The 19,182-nt window shown below is 32.4% G+C and overlaps 1 protein-coding gene and 1 long non-coding RNA gene across 4 annotated transcripts in view; one reads left to right on the top strand and one right to left on the bottom strand.

The window, feature by feature from the left end:
• The window catches only part of LOC127730513 (uncharacterized), a 122,716-nt gene that overhangs the window by 22,888 nt on the left and 80,646 nt on the right, over positions 1-19,182 (bottom strand). The gene's annotated exons all lie outside the window — the stretch shown is intronic.
• On the top strand, positions 2,938-19,028 carry LOC127730494 (transformer-2 protein homolog alpha-like). Of its 3 annotated transcripts, XR_007995121.1 has the most exons (8): positions 3,047-3,139; positions 4,656-4,784; positions 5,342-5,401; positions 9,764-9,879; positions 11,101-11,115; positions 15,986-16,110; positions 17,054-18,198; positions 18,553-19,028. XR_007995121.1 is itself a non-coding variant. In XM_052238925.1 (7 exons), exons 1-7 carry the CDS (start codon positions 3,107-3,109, stop codon positions 17,849-17,851), a joined length of 483 nt encoding a protein of 160 aa, XP_052094885.1. In that variant the 5' UTR covers positions 2,938-3,106; the 3' UTR covers positions 17,852-19,028. The 3 variants fall into 3 exon arrangements, 2 of the variants coding, with proteins under 2 accessions (XP_052094885.1, XP_052094884.1); XM_052238925.1 differs by having other exon boundaries at positions 2,938-3,139; positions 17,847-19,028; XM_052238924.1 differs by having other exon boundaries at positions 17,054-19,028.

The raw sequence follows: 19,182 nt of genomic DNA, 5'->3' as shown, positions 1-19,182 counted from the left end.
GTGTATTTAGATTTTTGATTGGGTCCAGTTTTCAAATTGGTCTACATTAATGTCCAAAGGGTCCAAAATTAAACTTTGTTTGATTTTAGCAAAAATTGAATATATGAGGTTCTTTGATATGCTGAATCTAAACATGTATTTAGATTTTTGATTTTTGGCCCAGTTTTCAAGTTGGTCCAAATTGGGGTCCAAAATTAAACTTTGTTTGATTTCAACAAAAATTGAATATATGGGGTTCTTTGATATGCTGAATCTAACCATGTATTTAGATTTTTTATTTGTGGACCCCGTTATCTAATTGGTTCATATTGAGGTCAAAAGGGTCCAAAATTAAACTTTGTTTGATTTCATCTAAAATTGAATTATTGGGGTTCTTTGATATTCCAAATCTAACCGTGTATTTAGGTTTTTAATTTTGGGTCCTGTTTTTTTAAATTGGTCTACATTGAGGTCCAAAGGGTCCAAAATTAAACTTAGTTTGATTTTAACAAAAATTAAATTTTTGGGGTTCTTTGATTTGCTGAATCTAAACATGTGTTTAGATTTTTGATTATGGGCCCAGTTTTCAAGTTGGTCCAAGATAGGGTCCAGTATTTAAACTTTGTTTGATTTCAACAAAAATTGAATATGTGGGGTTCTTTGATATGCTGAATCTAAACATGTATTTAGATTTTTGATTATGGGCCCAGTTTTCAAGTTGGTCCAAATTGGGGTCCAAAATTAAACTTTGTTTGATTTCAACAAAAATTGAATATATGAGGTTCTTTGATATGCTGAATCTAACCATGTATTTAGATTTTTTATTTGTAGGCCCCGCTATCAAATTGGTTCATATTGAGGTCAAAAGGGTCCAAAATTAAACTTTGTTTGATTTCATCGAAAATTGAATTATTGGGGTTCTTTGATATGCCAAATCTAACCGTGTTTTTAGATTTTTAATTTGGGTCCCGTTTTTTAAATTGGTCTTCATTGAGGTCCAAAGGGTCCAAAATTAAACTTAGTTTGATTTTAACAAAAATTGAATTCTTGGGGTTCTTTGATATGCTGAATCTAAACATGTGTTTAGATTTTTGATTATGGGCCCAGTTTTCAAGTTGGTCCAAGTTGGGGTCCAAAATTAAACTTTTTTTGATTTCAACAAAAATTGAATATATGGGGTTCTTTGATATGCTGTATCTAACCATGAATTTAGAATTTTTATTTGTGGGCCCCGCTATCAAATTGGTTTATATTGAGGTCAAAAGGGTCCAAAATTAAACTTTGTTTGATTTCATCAAAAATTGAATTATTGGGGTTCTTTGATATTCCAAATCTAACCGTGTATTTAGATTTTTAATTTTAAGTCCCGTTTTTTAAATTGGTCTACATTAAGGTCCAAAAGGTCCAAAATTAAACTTAGTTTGATTTTAGCAAAAATTGAATTCTTGGGGTTCTTTGATATGCTGAATCTAAACATGTGTTTAGATTTTTGATTATGGGCCCAGTTTTCAAGTTTGTCCAAGTTGGGGTCCAAAATTAAACTTTGTTTGATTTTAACAAAAATTGAATATATGGGGTTCTTTGATATGCTGAATCTAACCATGTATTTTGATTTTGGACATTGGACCATAATAGGTAAATTAAATTCAAGTTCTTAGACCACATTCTTTCTGTGTCAGAAACCTATGCTGTGTCAAATATTTAATAACAATCCAAATTCAGAGCTGTATCAAGCTTGAATGTTGTGTCCATACTTGCCCCAACTGTTCAGGGTTCGACCTCTGCGGTCGTATCAAGCTGCGCCCCAGCGAAGCATTTTATTGTAACTTCCAGACATAACTTGTGTGTTAGTGTATGGATCTCTCTGACATTGTACCACAAGGTTCCATATCACAAAGGGAATGCTGAGATTGATTTTGGGGGTAATTGCCTCAAAATTTTAGGAATTGGGGGCCAAAAAAGGGGCAAAAAACAAGCATTTTTCTAGTTTCATGACAATAACTTGTGTGTAAGTGTATGGATCATTCTGAAATTATACTACAAGGTTCCATATCACAAAGGAAAAGCTGGAATTGAGTTTGGGGGTAATTGCCCAAAACGTTTAGGAATAAGGGGCCAAAAATAAGCATTTTTCTAGTTTCCAGACATTGACTTGTGTTCAAGTGTATGGATCTCTCTGAAATTGTACTGCAAGGTACCATACTACAAAGGGAAGGCTGGGATTGATTTTGGGGGTAATTGTCTCAAAATTTTAGGAATTAGGGGCCAAAAAGGGGCAAAAAACAAGCATTTTTCTAGTTTCAGGACAATAACTTGTGTGTAAGTGTATGGATCTTTATGAAATTGTACTACAAGGTTCCATATCACAAAAGGAAAGCTGGGTTTGAGTTTGGGGGTAATTGCTTTAAATATTTAGGAATTTGGGGCCAAAAAGGGGCCTAAAATCAAGCATTTTTCTAGTTTCCAGACAATAACTTGTGTTCAAGTGTATGGATCTCTCTGAAGTTGTACTGCAAGGTACCATACCACAAAGGGAAGGCTAGGATTGAGTTTGGGGGTAATGAATCATAAGTGGGTTCAAAAAATTTGGGGGGGGGGGGGTTCCTTATTCTTTAAAATTTTCCATTTTAAATTGGTTATTTCTGATTTATATATAAGAGCAAATAATAATGATATGGTTTGAATAGGTAAATTAAAAATTTCTAAGTTCTTAGACCACATTCATTCTGTGTCAGAAACCTATGCTGTGTCAAATATTTAATCACAATCCAAATTCAGTGCTGTATCAAGCTTGAATGTTGTGTCCATACTTGCCCCAACTGTTCAGGGTTCGACCTCTGCGGTCGTATCAAGCTGCGCCCAGCAGAGCATTTTATTTTATTTTGTGCAAGAAATGGCAAGGTGCCTTTGATATTCTAACAGGATTGAATTTATCTAATTACATTAATCCTTTAATAGATCTGGATCACATTCCATTACAAAGAAGTCCAGAGTTTCATAGCCACATTCAGATTCTGAAAGGCAAAAGTCCTCAAATGCAGAGCTGTTTTTTTAATTTTACGAAATTCAGTCTTTTTTCAACTTTTGTATTCTAGTTTGTGTTTTTTTCTTAAAGGATACTTCACCAATGTCAAACAGACGAAGACATGTAGGCAATAGGGTAAGAGTCAATATTGATTTGTATGTACATTTATCATGTTCAAGAGAAAGCAGACATGTAGGCAATAGGGTAAGAGTCAATATTACTTTGTATGTACATTTATCATGTTCAAGAGAAAGCAGACATGTAGGCAATAGGGTAAGAGTCAATATTACTTTGTATGTACATTTATCATGTTCAAGAGAAAGCAGACATGTAGGCAATAGGGTAAGAGTCAATATTACTTTGTATGTACATTTATCATGTTCAAGAGAAAGCAGACATGTAGGCAATAGGGTAAGAGTCAATATTACTTTGTATGTACATTTATCATGTTCAAGAGAAAGCAGACATGTAGGCAATAGGGTAAGAGTCAATATTACTTTGTATGTACATTTATCATGTTCAAGAGAAAGCAGACATGTAGGCAATAGGGTAAGAGTCAATATTACTTTGTATGTACATTTATCATGTTCAAGAGAAAGCAGACATGTAGGCAATAGGGTAAGAGTCAATATTACTTTGTATGTACATTTATCATGTTCAAGAGAAAGCAGACATGTAGGCAATAGGGTAAGAGTCAATATTACTTTGTATGTACATTTATCATGTTCAAGAGAAAGCAGACATGTAGGCAATAGGGTAAGAGTCAATATTACTTTGTATGTACATTTATCATGTTCAAGAGAAAGCAGACATGTAGGCAATAGGGTAAGAGTCAATATTACTTTGTATGTACATTTATCATGTTCAAGAGAAAGCAGACATGTAGGCAATAGGGTAAGAGTCAATATTAATTTGTAGGTACATTTATCATGTTCAAGAGAAAGCAGACATGTAGGCAATAGGGTAAGAGTCAATATTACTTTGTATGTACATTTATCGTGTTCAAGAGAAAGCAGTAACTTGATTCATTATAGATCTGCAACTCAATGCAAAACATGAACTAAACTGTTTCTGCATTAGGGGAATATCCTACAATTTTAATATATAGGCATAGAAAGAAACTTGAATTAAGTATTTCACACTATGTGAAGTTGTGCAACACAAAAACTACTATATTTGACAAAAGAATGGGTCAATAATTGACAGAATTACTTTATTCATTTATTCATCTCATATTTTATTTCTTAATCAAATTGACATTTAAGGTTTCCCACTGCAAAATTTGTGAGTAAGAAAATTTTGTTTCAAGTCAGCATATATGTACACAACAGATAACATGACCTCTAATGAGCTTTTTAACCCACTATAAATATTCATTTGTAAGTTTGTCAACACAAAATATCAAAAAAAATCACTGGATTGATTGGAATGAAGCAAAGTTGACAGAATTGCTTAATTACATATTTAGCAATGCAGGTATACCAAAAAAATATTATATTATTGGTGTCCTTAATAACTTGGTCAAAAGAAAACAGGTGAGGCATGTCAGAAACCAATATTTAACCACAGCATGTTAACCCTAAATAATACATAGAGCTTGGCAAGGATTACTCTTCGTCATAATTGACAATATGTGTGAACTATTTTATAGGACAAACCAGAACCAACAAGATGTCTTGGTATATTTGGTCTCAGTCTTTACACAACAGAGAGAGATCTGAGGGATGTGTTTTCTAGATATGGTCCATTGGAGGAAGTTCAAGTTGTTTATGACAGACAGGTATTTTATTTATATAAAACGAAGTAATGCCATACTTAATGTTTATGAAGTTGCAGTAATGATGTGCAGAGGGTCTTGTACAAGAAATTGTTATTCTGTTTTGACCAGAGAAAAAACAGTGCTGCCAGGACAATCTTTAAATCTACCTTGCTGATAATATTTATCTCCTCTAATCTATAAGGGGAAAAAGTGTTAAAAATTTTGGGGATTGATGGAAATGAAACCATCCAAATTTTAATTTGTGAAGCTTTCTTCTCGTGAGCATTAATGTGTTAAATTTGCAAGTTGGGTCAATATGCACAATTCATTTCAGGTAAATGTTGTTAAATTTCTTCCATTCCTCTGTCCATATCATCAACTTGGATATGTATGATGTCATGTTTCGAAGCTTAGACATTTTCACATTTATGGTTTGATTTTTGAGGGTACTATTTTCTGCAAGTTAACAAACCCTAAAAAGCCCCTTGTGGTACTACCTTTTGGAGTGAACAAAATTTGGCCTGGTTAAAAATCTTAATTTTCAACTAATGACCTTGTTTATTCTATTTTTATTATAGAGTGGCAGATCAAGAGGATTTTGTTTCATATATTTCAAGAATATCGAAGATTCAATAGAGGTAATATTTTAATAAAATTTTGGTGTTTGTATCCCATCAAATTAAATTGTTATTAAATATTTACTTGCTTTCTTTCACAGTAAAGTTTCGATGTTGAGTTGTATGCAACACAGAAATCTGAAAAATTTATATGACAGCAACCCAAAAACGAAAAAAAACCTAAAGACATCAAGAGGTCAACAGACTGACAAGATGGTCTTTAACAATATACAAGTGTCTGTACACTTGGTTTTTAGCTCACCTTTCCAAAGGAAATGTGAGCTTTTGCCATCACTTGGTGTCTGTTATCGTCATCCGTCCGGTGTAAACTATTTCAAACATCTTCTCTGTAACTACTGAACCAATTTTAACCAAACTTAACTGAATGATCCTAAGGGTATCTGGGCCTCGGTGACCAAGTGGTCTAAGTAGTTACTACTGTAATCACTAGCCAGTCAACACTGAGGTTGTGAGTTCGAAACCCCTCTGGTGCGGGTGCACTCGACTCCAATCTTAATTGACTAGGATTGTCAGTTTTCCTATGGAAGGTCAGTAGTTTTTTCCGGGTACTCCGGCTTCCTCCACCAATAAAAAACTGGCCGCCACAAAATAGCCCAAAAGTGCTTAAAAGTGGCGCTAAAACACCAAAAATCAATCAAATCAATCCTTAGGGTATCTAAAATAAAGTTGTGTTTTATTTTCTGTTTCAAAAAACATGGCCGCCATGGCTAAAAATAGAACATGGGGGTAAAATGCAGTTTTTGGCTTTCTCAAAAACTAAAGCATCTAGAGCAAATCTGACTAGGGGAAAAATGTTCATTAGGTCAAGTTCTATCAGCCTAACAATTTTCAGATGAATCTAACAACCCATTGTTGGGTTGCTGCCACTAAATTGGTAATTTTTTGGAAATTTTGCAGTTTTTGGTTATCTTGAATATTATTATAGATAAATTTAAACTGTAAACAGCAAAAATGTTCAGCAAAGTAAGATCTACAAATAAGTTTTATATGACCAAAATTGTTAATTGACCCCTTAAGAAGTTGTTCATCTAGTTTGCTTACTTTAAAGAATGTTCTCCTTTGAAACTGCTGAATCAATTTCAGCCAAACTTGGGCTGAATGAGTTTCAGAGTATCTAGTTTAAATTTTGTATTTTATTTCCTTGTACGTCAAGAAACATAGCCACTATGGCTAAAATGGAACATAGGGGTAAAATGCATTTTTATACGACTGCAAAAAAATTTTTGTGGTCGTATATTGGTATGACGTTGGCGTCATTGTCGTCGTCGTCTGGCGTCATCCGAAGACACATTGGTTTTCGCACTCTAACTTTAGTTTAAGTGAATGGATCTCTATGAAATTTTACCACAAGGTTCAATACCACAAAAGGAAGGTTGGGATTGATTTTGGGGGTTATGGTACCAACAGTAAAGGAATTAGGGGCCAAAAATAAGCATTTTTCTAGTTTCCAGACAATAACTTGTGTTCAAGTGTATGGATCTCTCTGAAATTGTACTGCAAGGTACCATACCACAAAGGGAAGGCTGGGATTGATGATGGGGGTAATTGCCTCAATATTTTAGGAATTAGGGGCCAAAAAGGGGCAAAAAACAAGCATTTTTCTAGTTTCAGGACAATAACTTGTCTAAGTGTATGGATCTTTCTGATATTGTACTACAAGGTTCCATATCACAAAGGGAAAGCTGGGTTTGAGTTTGGGGGTAATTGCCCTAATTGTTTAGGAATTTGGGGCCAAAAAACACATTTTTCTAGTTTCCAGACAATAACTTGTGTTCAAGTGTATGGATCTCTCTGAAATTGTACTGCAAGGTACCATACCACAAAGGGAAGGCTGGGATTGAGTTTGGGGGTGATGAATCATAAGGGGGTTCAAAAAATTTGGGGGGGGGGGGGGGGGTTTTTTTTTCCTTTTTTTTCTTTTTTTCCTTTTTTTTTCTTTTAAAATTTTCCATTTTAAGTTGGTTATTTCTGATTTATATTTAAAAGCAAATAATAATGATATGGTAGGAGATACACACCAAACAGGATGTGTAAATTATTATATAATAAGTATTGTGCAATAGCAAGAAATTTTCAATTGCACAGTATTGCACAATAGCAAGAAATCTTCAATTGCACAGTATTGCGCAATAGCAAGAAATTGTCAATTGTACAGTATTGTGCAATAGCAAGAAATATTTAATAGCACAGGATTGTGCAAAAGAAGATACTTCCTATAAATTGCTTATTTCTTGACCAATTTCAATGGGGTTTTATTCTTGATTTCATGGGGTTCTTTAATATGCTGAATCTAACCGTGTATTTAGTTTTTGGATTTTGGGTCCCGTTTTTAAATTGGTCCACATTGAGGTCCAAAGGGTCCAAAATTAGACTTTGTTTGATTTCATCAAATATTGAATTATTGGGGTTCTTTGATATGCCGAATCTAACCGTGTATTTAGATTCTTAATTTTTGGTTCGTTTTCAAATTGGTCTACATTAAGGTCCAAAGGGTCCAAAATTAAACTTAGTTTGATTTTAACAGAAATTGAATTCTTAGGGTTCTTTGATATGCTGAATCTAAACATGTATTTAGATTTTTGATTATGGGCCCAGTTTTCAAGTTGGTCCAAATCGGGATCCAAAATTAAACTTTGTTTGATTTCAACAAAAATTAAATATATGTGGTTCTTTGATATGCTGAATCTAACCATGTATTTAGATTTTTGATTTTTGGGCCCCGTTATCAACTTTGTCCACATTGAGGTCAAAAGGGTCCAAAATAAACTTTGTTTGATTTTATCAAAAATTGAATTCTTGGGGTTCTTTGATATGCTGAATCTAACCATGTATTTAGATTTTGGATATTGAACCATAATAGGTGAATGTCCAATTTAAAATTTTTAAGTTCTTAGACCACATTCATTCTGTGTCAGAAACCTATGCTGTGTCAAATATTTAATCACAATCCAAATGCAAAGCTGTATCAAGCTTGAATGTTGTGTCCATACTTGCCCCAACTATTCAGGGTTCGACCTCTGCGGTCGTATCAAGCTGCGCCCTGCGGAGCATTTTATTTTGTTTTTGAAGGAAATATGACAGATACAAAGAACATTTAAATGGCATTTTTAAGCCACTCATTAATATATATTGAAAAGCAAAAATGATAATTGATGAAAGATTTAAGCAAAAAATTACAGGTGAGCAACTCAGGCTCCTGAGAGCCTCTTATTATTTTGTGTCGCCTTAGAGGATACTGTAAATTCAGAAATTATTGCGAGGTTTTTATTATTATTATTGCAAATAATGCGATTGGGTGATTATCGCAATAATAAGAACTCGCATTATGATATCTGATGCATATATATGTATGCAGATTTTTCTGAAATCGCAATAATAAATGCACACAATAATTTCTGAATTTACAGTAGTCAGAGACTGAGACAAAAGAGTATTATCCGAAGGTGGCAGCCACGGCATAAACTATTTGTATAAAGCTTTATATTACAGAAAGTAGAAGACCTAGTTGCTTCATACCTTGTATGCAGATGCAATCTATGAAGTTTCAAACTGTCATGTCTGTTGTCCTTGGCATCATTTTCATGGTTGAACAACCCTTATTATTAGTAATAGGATAACTATATTTGGTATATGGAATCCATGCAAAGTGTCCATGTCAGTCACACAGGGTTCTCCTGAAAGTTTTTGTGATCAATTTCGTATCTCCGATACTATAAGCTATTGGTCAACTATATTTGGTGTATAGAATGATTGTAAGACGTACATGTCTGCCCTGCCGGTCTCATCTGACCTTGACTTTTTCATGGTTCATTGGACAAATTTAAGTTTTTCAGTTTGGTCTATTTATCAAATACTGTTAGCAATAGGGCCACTGTATTTTGTGTATGGAATGATTGTAAGATGAAGGTGTCTATCTGGCAGGGTTTGTCAGACCTTGACCTCATTTACATGGATCATTGATAATGTTAAGTTTATATGATGCTTGTTGTATAACATTGATATTACAGACTTTCAATCATAATAAGTAAAGCAGGCGAGACATTTCAGCGTGTGCACTTTCGATTAAACTGCTTGTTGACAATTTACAGTATGCCACACACACAATTGCACCATGTCAAGAAAAGTTAAAAAGAAATTTAACGTAGAATATCAAAGAATGCCATTAACTCTTAATTCTCTAAAGGACAAAAAATACATGAAGCCTCTGATAAAGTAAAGCTTTAAAATGTTAATCTTTTTAAACTTAATTGTTCAATTCAGTTTACCATTGAAATTGAGTTTATCCACAGATTCCATGATATATGAAAATTCATGAAATTACCTATTGCTTGAGATTTATAGATAAATTAATATATTTTTTAGGCAAAAGACAGATGTGCTGGACAAGAAATAGATGGCAGAAGGATTAGAGTAGATTATTCCATTACAGAAAGAGCACATACTCCTACACCTGGTATATACTTGGGCAAGCCTACAACGTAAGTATTTGCACTTACAGTTTGATTATGGGACATTGTTTAAGAATATGTATTGAAAAATTTCATTTAATAAAAAATAATGAAGAATACACACGTGTACAATACTGATTTCCTATAGACCAATGAAAAGAATGGAATATGAATTGGACATTCATGAGACACGTACAATAAAAAGATGCAAGAAAACATCTTTCATAGTAATAAGAAAAAAAGCCCTGCATTGTTCAGATATGAGACAGCAATGCCCTAAGGGCCCTTCCAATCCTTTAGCTTTATGATAGAAGAGTTCATGTGACCAAGACCAAATTACAAGATAAGACAACATCAAGTAACACTTCAGGAAAACAAATGAAATTATAATAAAACAACATCAAGACACCAAGAAAAAACCCTGGATTTAAAGATATAGGAGAAACATGTAATTACAAGATTTAAGACAGCATGAAGGCTTTACCCCATGCAAATATAAGATATGATGACATCAAGGCATCAAGAAAGAAAAGCATGTAGTTATAAGTTATGAGACATCATCAAGCATCTAAGAAAAAACTGAAATTATAAGAAAAGACTCAAAATAAAAAACCCTGCACTTATAAGATATGATACATCAAGCAAATAAGAAACTAATTCTGCAATTATTAGACATAAAACAACATCAAGGCCATAGTACAAATTTCTAAATGTCATAAGACAACACATTGTTACCAAAAAAATCTTACAGAATTAAGATATATATTACGTAAAAGCACATATAAAAAATTAGATGTTATAAAAGAACCAGTTCCTAAATATGGCCATTCTATAAAGGTGAAATGTGAAAATTACACAACTAACACCAAGTTAAAGATATCCTCAGCAAAACACTGTATCACCTTGAAGAGGAGCATGTTTACATACAAAAGCATCCACTGCTGTTTATGACTCCAAACAATATTTTCTCATGTGATTTGATGTTGAAAGGACATAATTATTTGTTGCAGCAACTTGCCTCAAGTGAAACCTTGTTTTTTTATTTACTTTGAATATCAATTTCTATATAAAAGTTTAAAAAATGATTGGGCATCAGATATATTTTTGCATTTCTAGCTTACATTTTTTTTAATTTATAGTCCAAATTTTAAATACAGTCGACCTAATGGTGTATTTTTTATGTGTTTACTTATTTGATAAATACTTTATTTATTCTATTATTGTGATATATTTCTTTCTCTTCTATTACAGGCCTCCAAGAGACAGGTAAACTTTCATTGTTACAATTATTTATAAAATAATATTATTAAATCAGACGTTTAAGGTGTAACATTGTCATGTGTAAAACTGATGACATTTCCCTTCTGATTTTAATACAGCTTTGTTGGCCAATACAGGATACACCACTTCCTCACTTGTGACTGTTTTATGCCTCACCAAGCTTTTGAAATATTATGTTGCATACAGAATATTTGAGAAATAAACTTCACATGTCAGTCATTAGGGCCGACATTAATTTAGCTTTTGTCAGATTTGTAGTTCCAATTTTTTTTCAACTAGACTTGGAAAAGTTGTTTAGACCTATTTAAAATATTATGGTAGAATAAAGTTTTGTTGTTTTATATTTGCTGAATAAACTAATGTTAAGTTCATGTTTTTATTTGAACAACCATTGAATTCATATTCTTGGTATCTCTGAACATGTCTTTAAGTCCTATTCTCACTCTGTTTACTATCAATCACTCCCTGCTTCACTATTAGCAAGTAAATTTTATTTAGAGTCATGTTTTATCAAGAGTGTTTCGAAAGTTTTTGGACATGCTTATACAGTAGACTCTAGCAAATCGGATACCCAAAATGTCAGCAAAAAATATCCCATTATCCGATATATTCAATTAAGATGATAAATGTATATTCATTGAATATTCTGCAATAATGAGTAGACCTAATCCTGAGATGTTACCAGCCCTGACTACTGCTTTATATAAGAAAGGGCTGGAGTGATTTTTATCAGTTACATCAGGACGATGTTTGTGTAAAAAATTATCAGCTGGTTATGTAATGCTTATATTTGTTTCAGTTTTTATACGACCGCAAAAAAATTTTGTGGTCGTATATTGGTATGACGTTGGCGTCGTCGTCGTCGTCGTCGTCCGGCGTCGTCGTCCGAATACACAATGGTTTTCGCACTCTAACTTTAGTTTAAGTGAATGGATCTCTATGAAATTTTACCATAAGGTTCAATACCACAATAGGAAGGTGGGGATTGATTTTGGGGGTTATGGTACCAACAGTTAAATAATTAGGGGCCAAAAAGGGGCCGAAAATAAGCATTTTTGTAACTTCCAGACATAACTTGTGTGTTATTGTATGGATCTCTTTGACATTGTACTACAAGATTCCATATCACAAAGGGTCGATGATGGGATTGATTTTGGGGTTAATTTCCTCGAAATTTTAGGAATAAAGGGCCAAAAGGGGGCAAAAAACAAGCATTTTTCTAGTTTCATGACAATAACTTGTGTGTAAGTGTATGGATCTTTCTGAAATTTTACTACAAGGTTCCATTTCGCAAAGGGAAAGCTGGAAATGAGTTTTGTGGTAATTGCCCAAAACGTTTAGTAATAAGGGGCCTAAAAAGGGGTAAAAAATAAGCATTTTTTAGTTTCTAGACAATAACTTGTGTTCAAGTGTATGGATCTCTCTGAAATTGTACTGCAAGGTACCATACCACAAAGGGAAGGCTGGGATTGTTTTTGGGGGTAATTGTCTCAAAATGTTAGGAATTAGGGGCCATAAAGGGGCAAAAAAACAAGCATTTTTCTAGTTTCATGACAATAACTTGTGTGTAAGTGTATGGATCTTTATGAAATTGTACTGCAAGGTTCCATATCACAAAGGGAAAGCTTGGTTTGAGTTTGGGGGTAATTGCCCTAAACTTTTAGGAATTTGGGGCCAAAAAGGTGCGAAAAACCCAAGCATTTTTCTAGTTTCCAGACAATAATTTGTGTTCTAGTGTATGGATCTCTCTGAAATTGTACTGCAAGGTACCATACCACAAAGGGAAGGCTGGGATTGAGTTTGGGGGTGATGAATCATAAGGGGGTTTCAAAAAATTTTGGGGGGGATTTTTTTTTCCTTTTTTTTCTTTAAAATTTTCCATTTTAAATTGGTTATTTCTGATTTATATATAAAAGCAAATAATAATGATATGGTTTGAATAGGTAAATTAAAAAAATTTAAGTTCTTAGACTACTTTCATTCTGTGTGAGAAACCTATGCTGTGTCAAATATTTAATTACAATCCAAATTCAGTGCTGTATCAAGCTTGAATGTTGTGTCCATACTTGCCCCAACTGTTCAGGGTTCGACCTCTGCGGTCGTATCAAGCTGCGCCCCAGCGGAGCATTTTATTAAATCCTATATTTATTAAAATGAATAAAATGTCCTGAAAAATTTATGTGAATAACTATCTACCATCCATAGTTTGTGTCTTTATTTGTTTTGTAAAGGAATTAATATCCGTTATTTACATTTATCACAGGTAAGCTAATTGGGCTATAAATAGATCAAACATGGTCTGTGTACACTGCAGTCTCTAAACTAAAATCGTATTTGTTATATATTTTATTTCTTTAAATAATCAAACTTAAATTTATGAAGATGTATAATCATGATTGATGAAATTTAATTGCATCAAGTTAAAGTTTTCTAAAGACTATTTATGTTTAGGTCATGGTTCTCGAGGCTTCTTCACATTTTGTAGACAAAACAAAATGGCATCCATGACATGTGGTCATGCAAATGTTTCAAAATTATATCGGACAAAAGTCAGATTTCTTTTGTCAAAAGGGATTTATATGTCAATTGCAATAAATTATTCAGAAGGAGGTACATTCAGTTTAACTTATATTTCTGATTCTGTGAGGATTTAGAGTTTATCAAAATTCTCCCAACGTACTGCTCTTGTATATTTAATAAATAAATTCAAACTATTTGAATTTACAGGGCATCTAATTCACTTAACAAAGGAAGACAATGAATAAAGACAACAATTTATAAAGAAATAGTTCCCTTTTATTCAGTAAAAACTAAATTTTCTTGTCTGCAAGATTGTAATTTCGTATATACAGCTGACCTCAAATATATACCAGGGCCAATATTGAAACAGCCAGTTAATAACACTATAGTCTATAATATGAGTTTGTATTATCAAATAAGTCACCTGGAGTTCTTCACTATTTCAGTTCTGCTATATCTGAAGATCAAAAAGAAACAAACTGGTTTTATTGAAAATTTCACAGAATCTTACTTTATGCCATTGTGCAACCATGGCAAAACATTGACATATATATACAACTTTTTATGGGGAGCAGAGAAATTTGTTAATTTTGCTCAGTTTTTCTGGTGGTAATATTATTGAAATTGGTAAAAGTTTCTTTTTATTTATAAATATGTGAACCATATTGAAAATTCAACTAACAAGATTTTTGTGTGTTATGGATTAACACCACTAATTCATAGCCCCCTTACTTTCTATGTTAAATTCTGCAACTTCAAGCATTCGTAGCTATTTTGTCTTAAGTTTAAATAAAGTTATAGTCATTTCATGTCAAAACTATACCTTATCCTGACTTGTGCTGAAAAAAAATCAACATACCTTGAATTGCATATTTAAGTGCACTGGTTCCCGGAAGTTGGGTGGTACAAAAACAGGTACTTCTGATCAGAGCAACAGGGCAAATATGCCCTCCTATTTTAATTTCATATACAGAAGGGTTCTCAGGGGTTCAAATTAGCGGTGGTTCGAGGTACGACGCCTTCCATTTACAGGTTCGTACCTTCTCACCGGTAGTTAGTTACGTCTGACAGACTTTCGTATTTTTGCAGGTTAAAAAGTTACAAAAGCATTTGGAACAAAAACATAAAAATCAAGAATAAAATAATCTTGAAATATGCAAATTTACTGAAAGGAAACTTATGTATTTGCTTAAATTCTTCATAATTGAATTGATGTGTACAAGATACCAGGAAACTCGATAATATAATATTAAAACATAACCAGTAAAGGGTTTTGGAGTGACCCCTTCCAAAAGAAAACCTGATACAACGGAGGTGATTGATGAAACAGGGCATACAACGGGGGTGATTGATGAAATGGCTTAATGCAGAACGAAAGACAGAATCTGACTAAAGACCAATAATATGACGGAAAAACAAGAATGTATTTTTTTCCTACAAACAGTGAAAGGGAAAGTGCCCTAAAAAAATTAATACTTGACTCCATAAAAATCATGATGAAAAACAACCACCCGGCATCTATGTATTTTGCAAAAAAAGTGGTTAAAAGAAACTGACCTCAAGTTTGAAAACGAAGTTGAGCAGTTATCTGACACAAAGTGTGGCCAGTGTTCTTAAACAGCAATTGAAACCAAACCAATTATAAAGGCTCAAAGTGTTTTTTAACACAGCATATAGTGTTGGAAAAAGGGGAAGTCTTTTTCTGTCTGAATTTATTTAAGAAAAGACTGAATTTATTTAAGAATATCAGAAAAAAATGAGGTTAATGTGTTAAGATATGATGGTTGTTTTGTTATGGTAAGCATTTTCTGTTTTTATAAATTGAATTTTCAATAAAAATTGGACCTTCTAAGAATAAAGGAGGACCTTTAAGTATCTTTGGTCAAAGGTCCTGGACCTTCCATTGCTTAAAGTAAATTTGAACCCCTGGTTCTACAGGGATCCCAAGTCCTTCTTTCATTTGATACTAAAATTACCCAAATGTTTTACTTATTGACAAAGTAACAGCTATGCGTAGGAACTATTTTGTTTAAAATATGTACTACTTTCTTTTACGTTCTTTCTGACTGGGCCGAATTAGTGGTTCTATACCTTTATTAACAATAAGAACTTTTTTTTAGCAATAACTTAAAACCATTGTCATTGGAAAAAATGTATACAATGGCCCTCTTTCTATATCAAAAGGTTTATGTTCAATATGTCTCTTATTTCTAGCTCAAATTTAAGGTTTGAGATTCATTGGCATTTTCCAGAAGTACCATAGTTAAAACAATAACTAGACGGGTAATAGTTTGGTATGCAGAGATCTGATAAATGTTTGACTTTTCTTTTTCAGGGGACATAGTAGTGGCGGTGGTGGTGGTGGAGGAGGAGGAGGAGGACGTTATAGATCACCTTCACCTTATCAAAGTCGAAGTAGTCGTCATTATTCTAGATCAAGGTCAAGATCATATTCTCCTCGTAAGTAGTCTTATGAAACCGTTAGATATGTAGACTGTTGTGTCATATTATTTCTCAGAATTGCTTTATTATACAAAATACAGTTCATATATAAAGACAAAAATATAAGTTTATTAAAAAGATGGATAAAAGACAAATAGAAAAAGTAAACAGTGGGTTTTCTGAAAATATCTTTTATTATTTTCTAGCTGATTTCTGAGGTGGTCTATAATTATTACAGTTGTGTCTGCCTGGCCGGTGATATTGCGCATTTATAACTTATATTATCATATCTGCAATGTAACATAAATAGAATCGTTCTTTTTGTTTAAATCTTTCTAAGGGACTGATAAGGTCAAGCTAAAATTTATAATTGCAATCCCATGTTACTATGACTTGACTGTAAGTTTTGCTCTCCACCTATTGCAGTTTTTTCAAAATTCTGACCAAATTGTAATTTGTTTTTATCTATTCAATTGGTCAGAAATTATATGTCTACTAAATATCCCATTTTATTTTTGCAACATATTCAAAATGCACAATATGGGTGAATTATGTTTATTTATATGGTAGCTACTACAGACAAAATAAAGCAATGATTGTCACTATATATTTTATCTTAAGAAAGCTAAGACCTCTACCACTCCACCATAAAAAGAACTGAATTCTATTACATAGGTAATTGAAATTAGTTCTCATATTTCATCAATTAAACACAGAATAAAAGTAATGAGTCCGGCCACCATTTGAAAACAGTCTTGTATGTATGTGTTAGAAGAAAGCCCCTGAAAGGTGCATACTTTACCCTTGTTACGATAATCATAGTTAGAAAGTTCATCTTTAAATTAGAAAAAAAATCTCATATCATAAGTTCATAATTCTTTTAGACTTATTGTTTAGAGCTTTAACTACTTGTATAAGATCATCATTTTATCTATGTTGTGTTGTGTTCTTTTTTCACCAGGTCGTCGTTATTAAAATCAGCAAAGCAGAGATCAACAAATTATAGAGTGCTGTTCCAGTATAACATGTCGGATATTGACATGTTGTAAAAAAGAATTTTATTGACAAGTTACTGTTTCATTTCAAATGTGAAAAAAATGTATTGTTTTCATGCCAGATCATTTGTCATTTACTGCACACATATTTCTGTCTCCTATTATAAAAACTAATTCATCTAACTAAGAAATAAGATACGGTTAATTACATTATACATACCACCTATGGAAGACATTTTGAAATCCCTGTCAAGGATATATATCTTCTAATACCTTTTCAAAAAAAGGTAGAAAAAGCCCTATCATCTAATATAATTGACATTTTGGTTAGATATGTCACTTATTAGAATTATGATAGAAGACAGAAAATAAGTTTTGTTACATACATTATCATTCAGTTTAATTTGTTCATGTCAATGAGTTATTTCTGTCCTTTGATATCAATGTATTTATCAATCAGAGAGTGATAAGTTGTGAGGATTACATATAATTGGTAACATTAGATCATTGTAATTTGTTCCCAACACATCTTTTTTCTAATTGCAGCTTCAGTATTTTTCACATGATACTTGTCATTAAACAACCAAACATGGTTCTAGTATATTAAGGTTTCTAATATGCTTAGTTATTTTTATGTACACTTGTTATTTTGTGGTCAGAACTTTGGTGTAAAGTTTGTTTTATGAAGACGAACAAAACATTTGTAAAAGTAGTCATAAGTTTGTAAATAACTGATTGATTTTATTTGTATTGTACAAGGTTGAGAAGAAGGAAGTGGTGGAAAGGTTTATAAGAAAATTTGAAGATTGATATGAAGAAAGAAAATGAAGAGGGGAGAGTTGAAGATTGAAAAATAATACCGATTATAATATTAAGAAGAAAGTAAAAAATGAAGAGGGGAATTAGGAGTAAAGTTTTGAAGATTTTTGGCTTTTAAGATTAAGTATTGGCTGTTTAGAAGATTTGAAGAGTGATAAATGGGGCAATGAAGATTGAGAAGAATGTGAAGAGAAAAAATTATTTGGGAAAATAATATGAAGGGAAAATGGGGTAGGAGCAAGAAGATTGTCGGTTAAGAAGATGTAGTCCGTATTTAGTCGAAGTCTGTTTGGTAAGATTTGAGCAAATAACCAGAATTTATGGAAGGCAAAAAGTTTTAATTCTCTAAAATTTAAAATTTATTTTATTTCTATAGTATTGTAAGAAAAGATTAAAGAAAAACTTTGCTTTCTTCAATATTCGAAAAGATGGTTGAAACCATTTTCATGATCTATTAGATTTTTCAGTACACCATTAATCTGTTTTGTAGAATTTTTATGAAAGTAGTATGAAATACTTTGGAGAGTAAAAATGGCAGGGAAATTAATACATTACACAATTTCAATTCCTAACCATTTATCTGCATGTTTTAAGTCAAGGTGATGCTAGATGTAGATTTAAGACATAATTTAACCTATTATTTTAGGCATTGAAGAAACGAAGCCTCTTCATGAAGATCAGAGGTATGATCTTTCCATCTTATGTGTATGTGTATTTTCTAAATTAAAGCTGTTTTAGGGAATTTCATGCATAGGAGATTGTTTTTATTTATAGAATACAAATTTCAACTGTTTGTTTGAATTATATATATGATAAAAATGGTATTTCCTGGAGGTAAGTTGCAGGTCAAATGTAAGAACTGCAAGTCAAAGTACATGATATCAACAGTGATATTTTCAGTCATATGGTTGTACACATTTTTTGTGCACAGATCTGAATTTAAAATTGCTTTTGTTATTACTACACTTGTACTTTTAAGAATTTACAGGAAAAAGAGAAAAAGATGGTATTCTTGGGATTGTAACCTTGTGATTGGGAAATGAAGATTGATCAAAGCAAAGGACTTGAATTTTATTTGTAAATAATTATATATGTATCAATTTAAATACATGCTGAAAATGATGTTTTGTTGTTATTCTTGTTAAAACAGCACTTGCAGTATTGGATAGAACAAGCTTTTCTGATTTAACATTCAGCAAATATGGTATAAAAGACTTAAAGTTAAGAAAACCAGAAGACTTTAACATATCTCTTCCTTTCCTCTTGTCTAGTTACA

The sequence above is a fragment of the Mytilus californianus genome, unplaced genomic scaffold, assembly GCF_021869535.1.
Source record: "Mytilus californianus isolate M0D057914Y unplaced genomic scaffold, xbMytCali1.0.p SCAF_2, whole genome shotgun sequence".
In the NCBI taxonomy this organism is placed as follows: Eukaryota; Metazoa; Mollusca; class Bivalvia; order Mytilida; family Mytilidae; genus Mytilus; species Mytilus californianus.
This window is presented reverse-complemented; position numbering and strand designations above follow the sequence as displayed.

Excerpts from the sequence above, each read along its gene's own strand:
- LOC127730494 (XM_052238924.1), top strand. The coding sequence starts at position 3,107 with ATGTCAAACAGACGAAGACATGTAGGCAATAGG. Across the intron at positions 3,140-4,655 it reads GAAGACATGTAGGCAATAGG|GACAAACCAGAACCAACAAG; the intron begins GTAAGAGTCAAT and ends ACTATTTTATAG. Across the intron at positions 5,402-9,763 it reads ATATCGAAGATTCAATAGAG|GCAAAAGACAGATGTGCTGG; the intron begins GTAATATTTTAA and ends TATATTTTTTAG.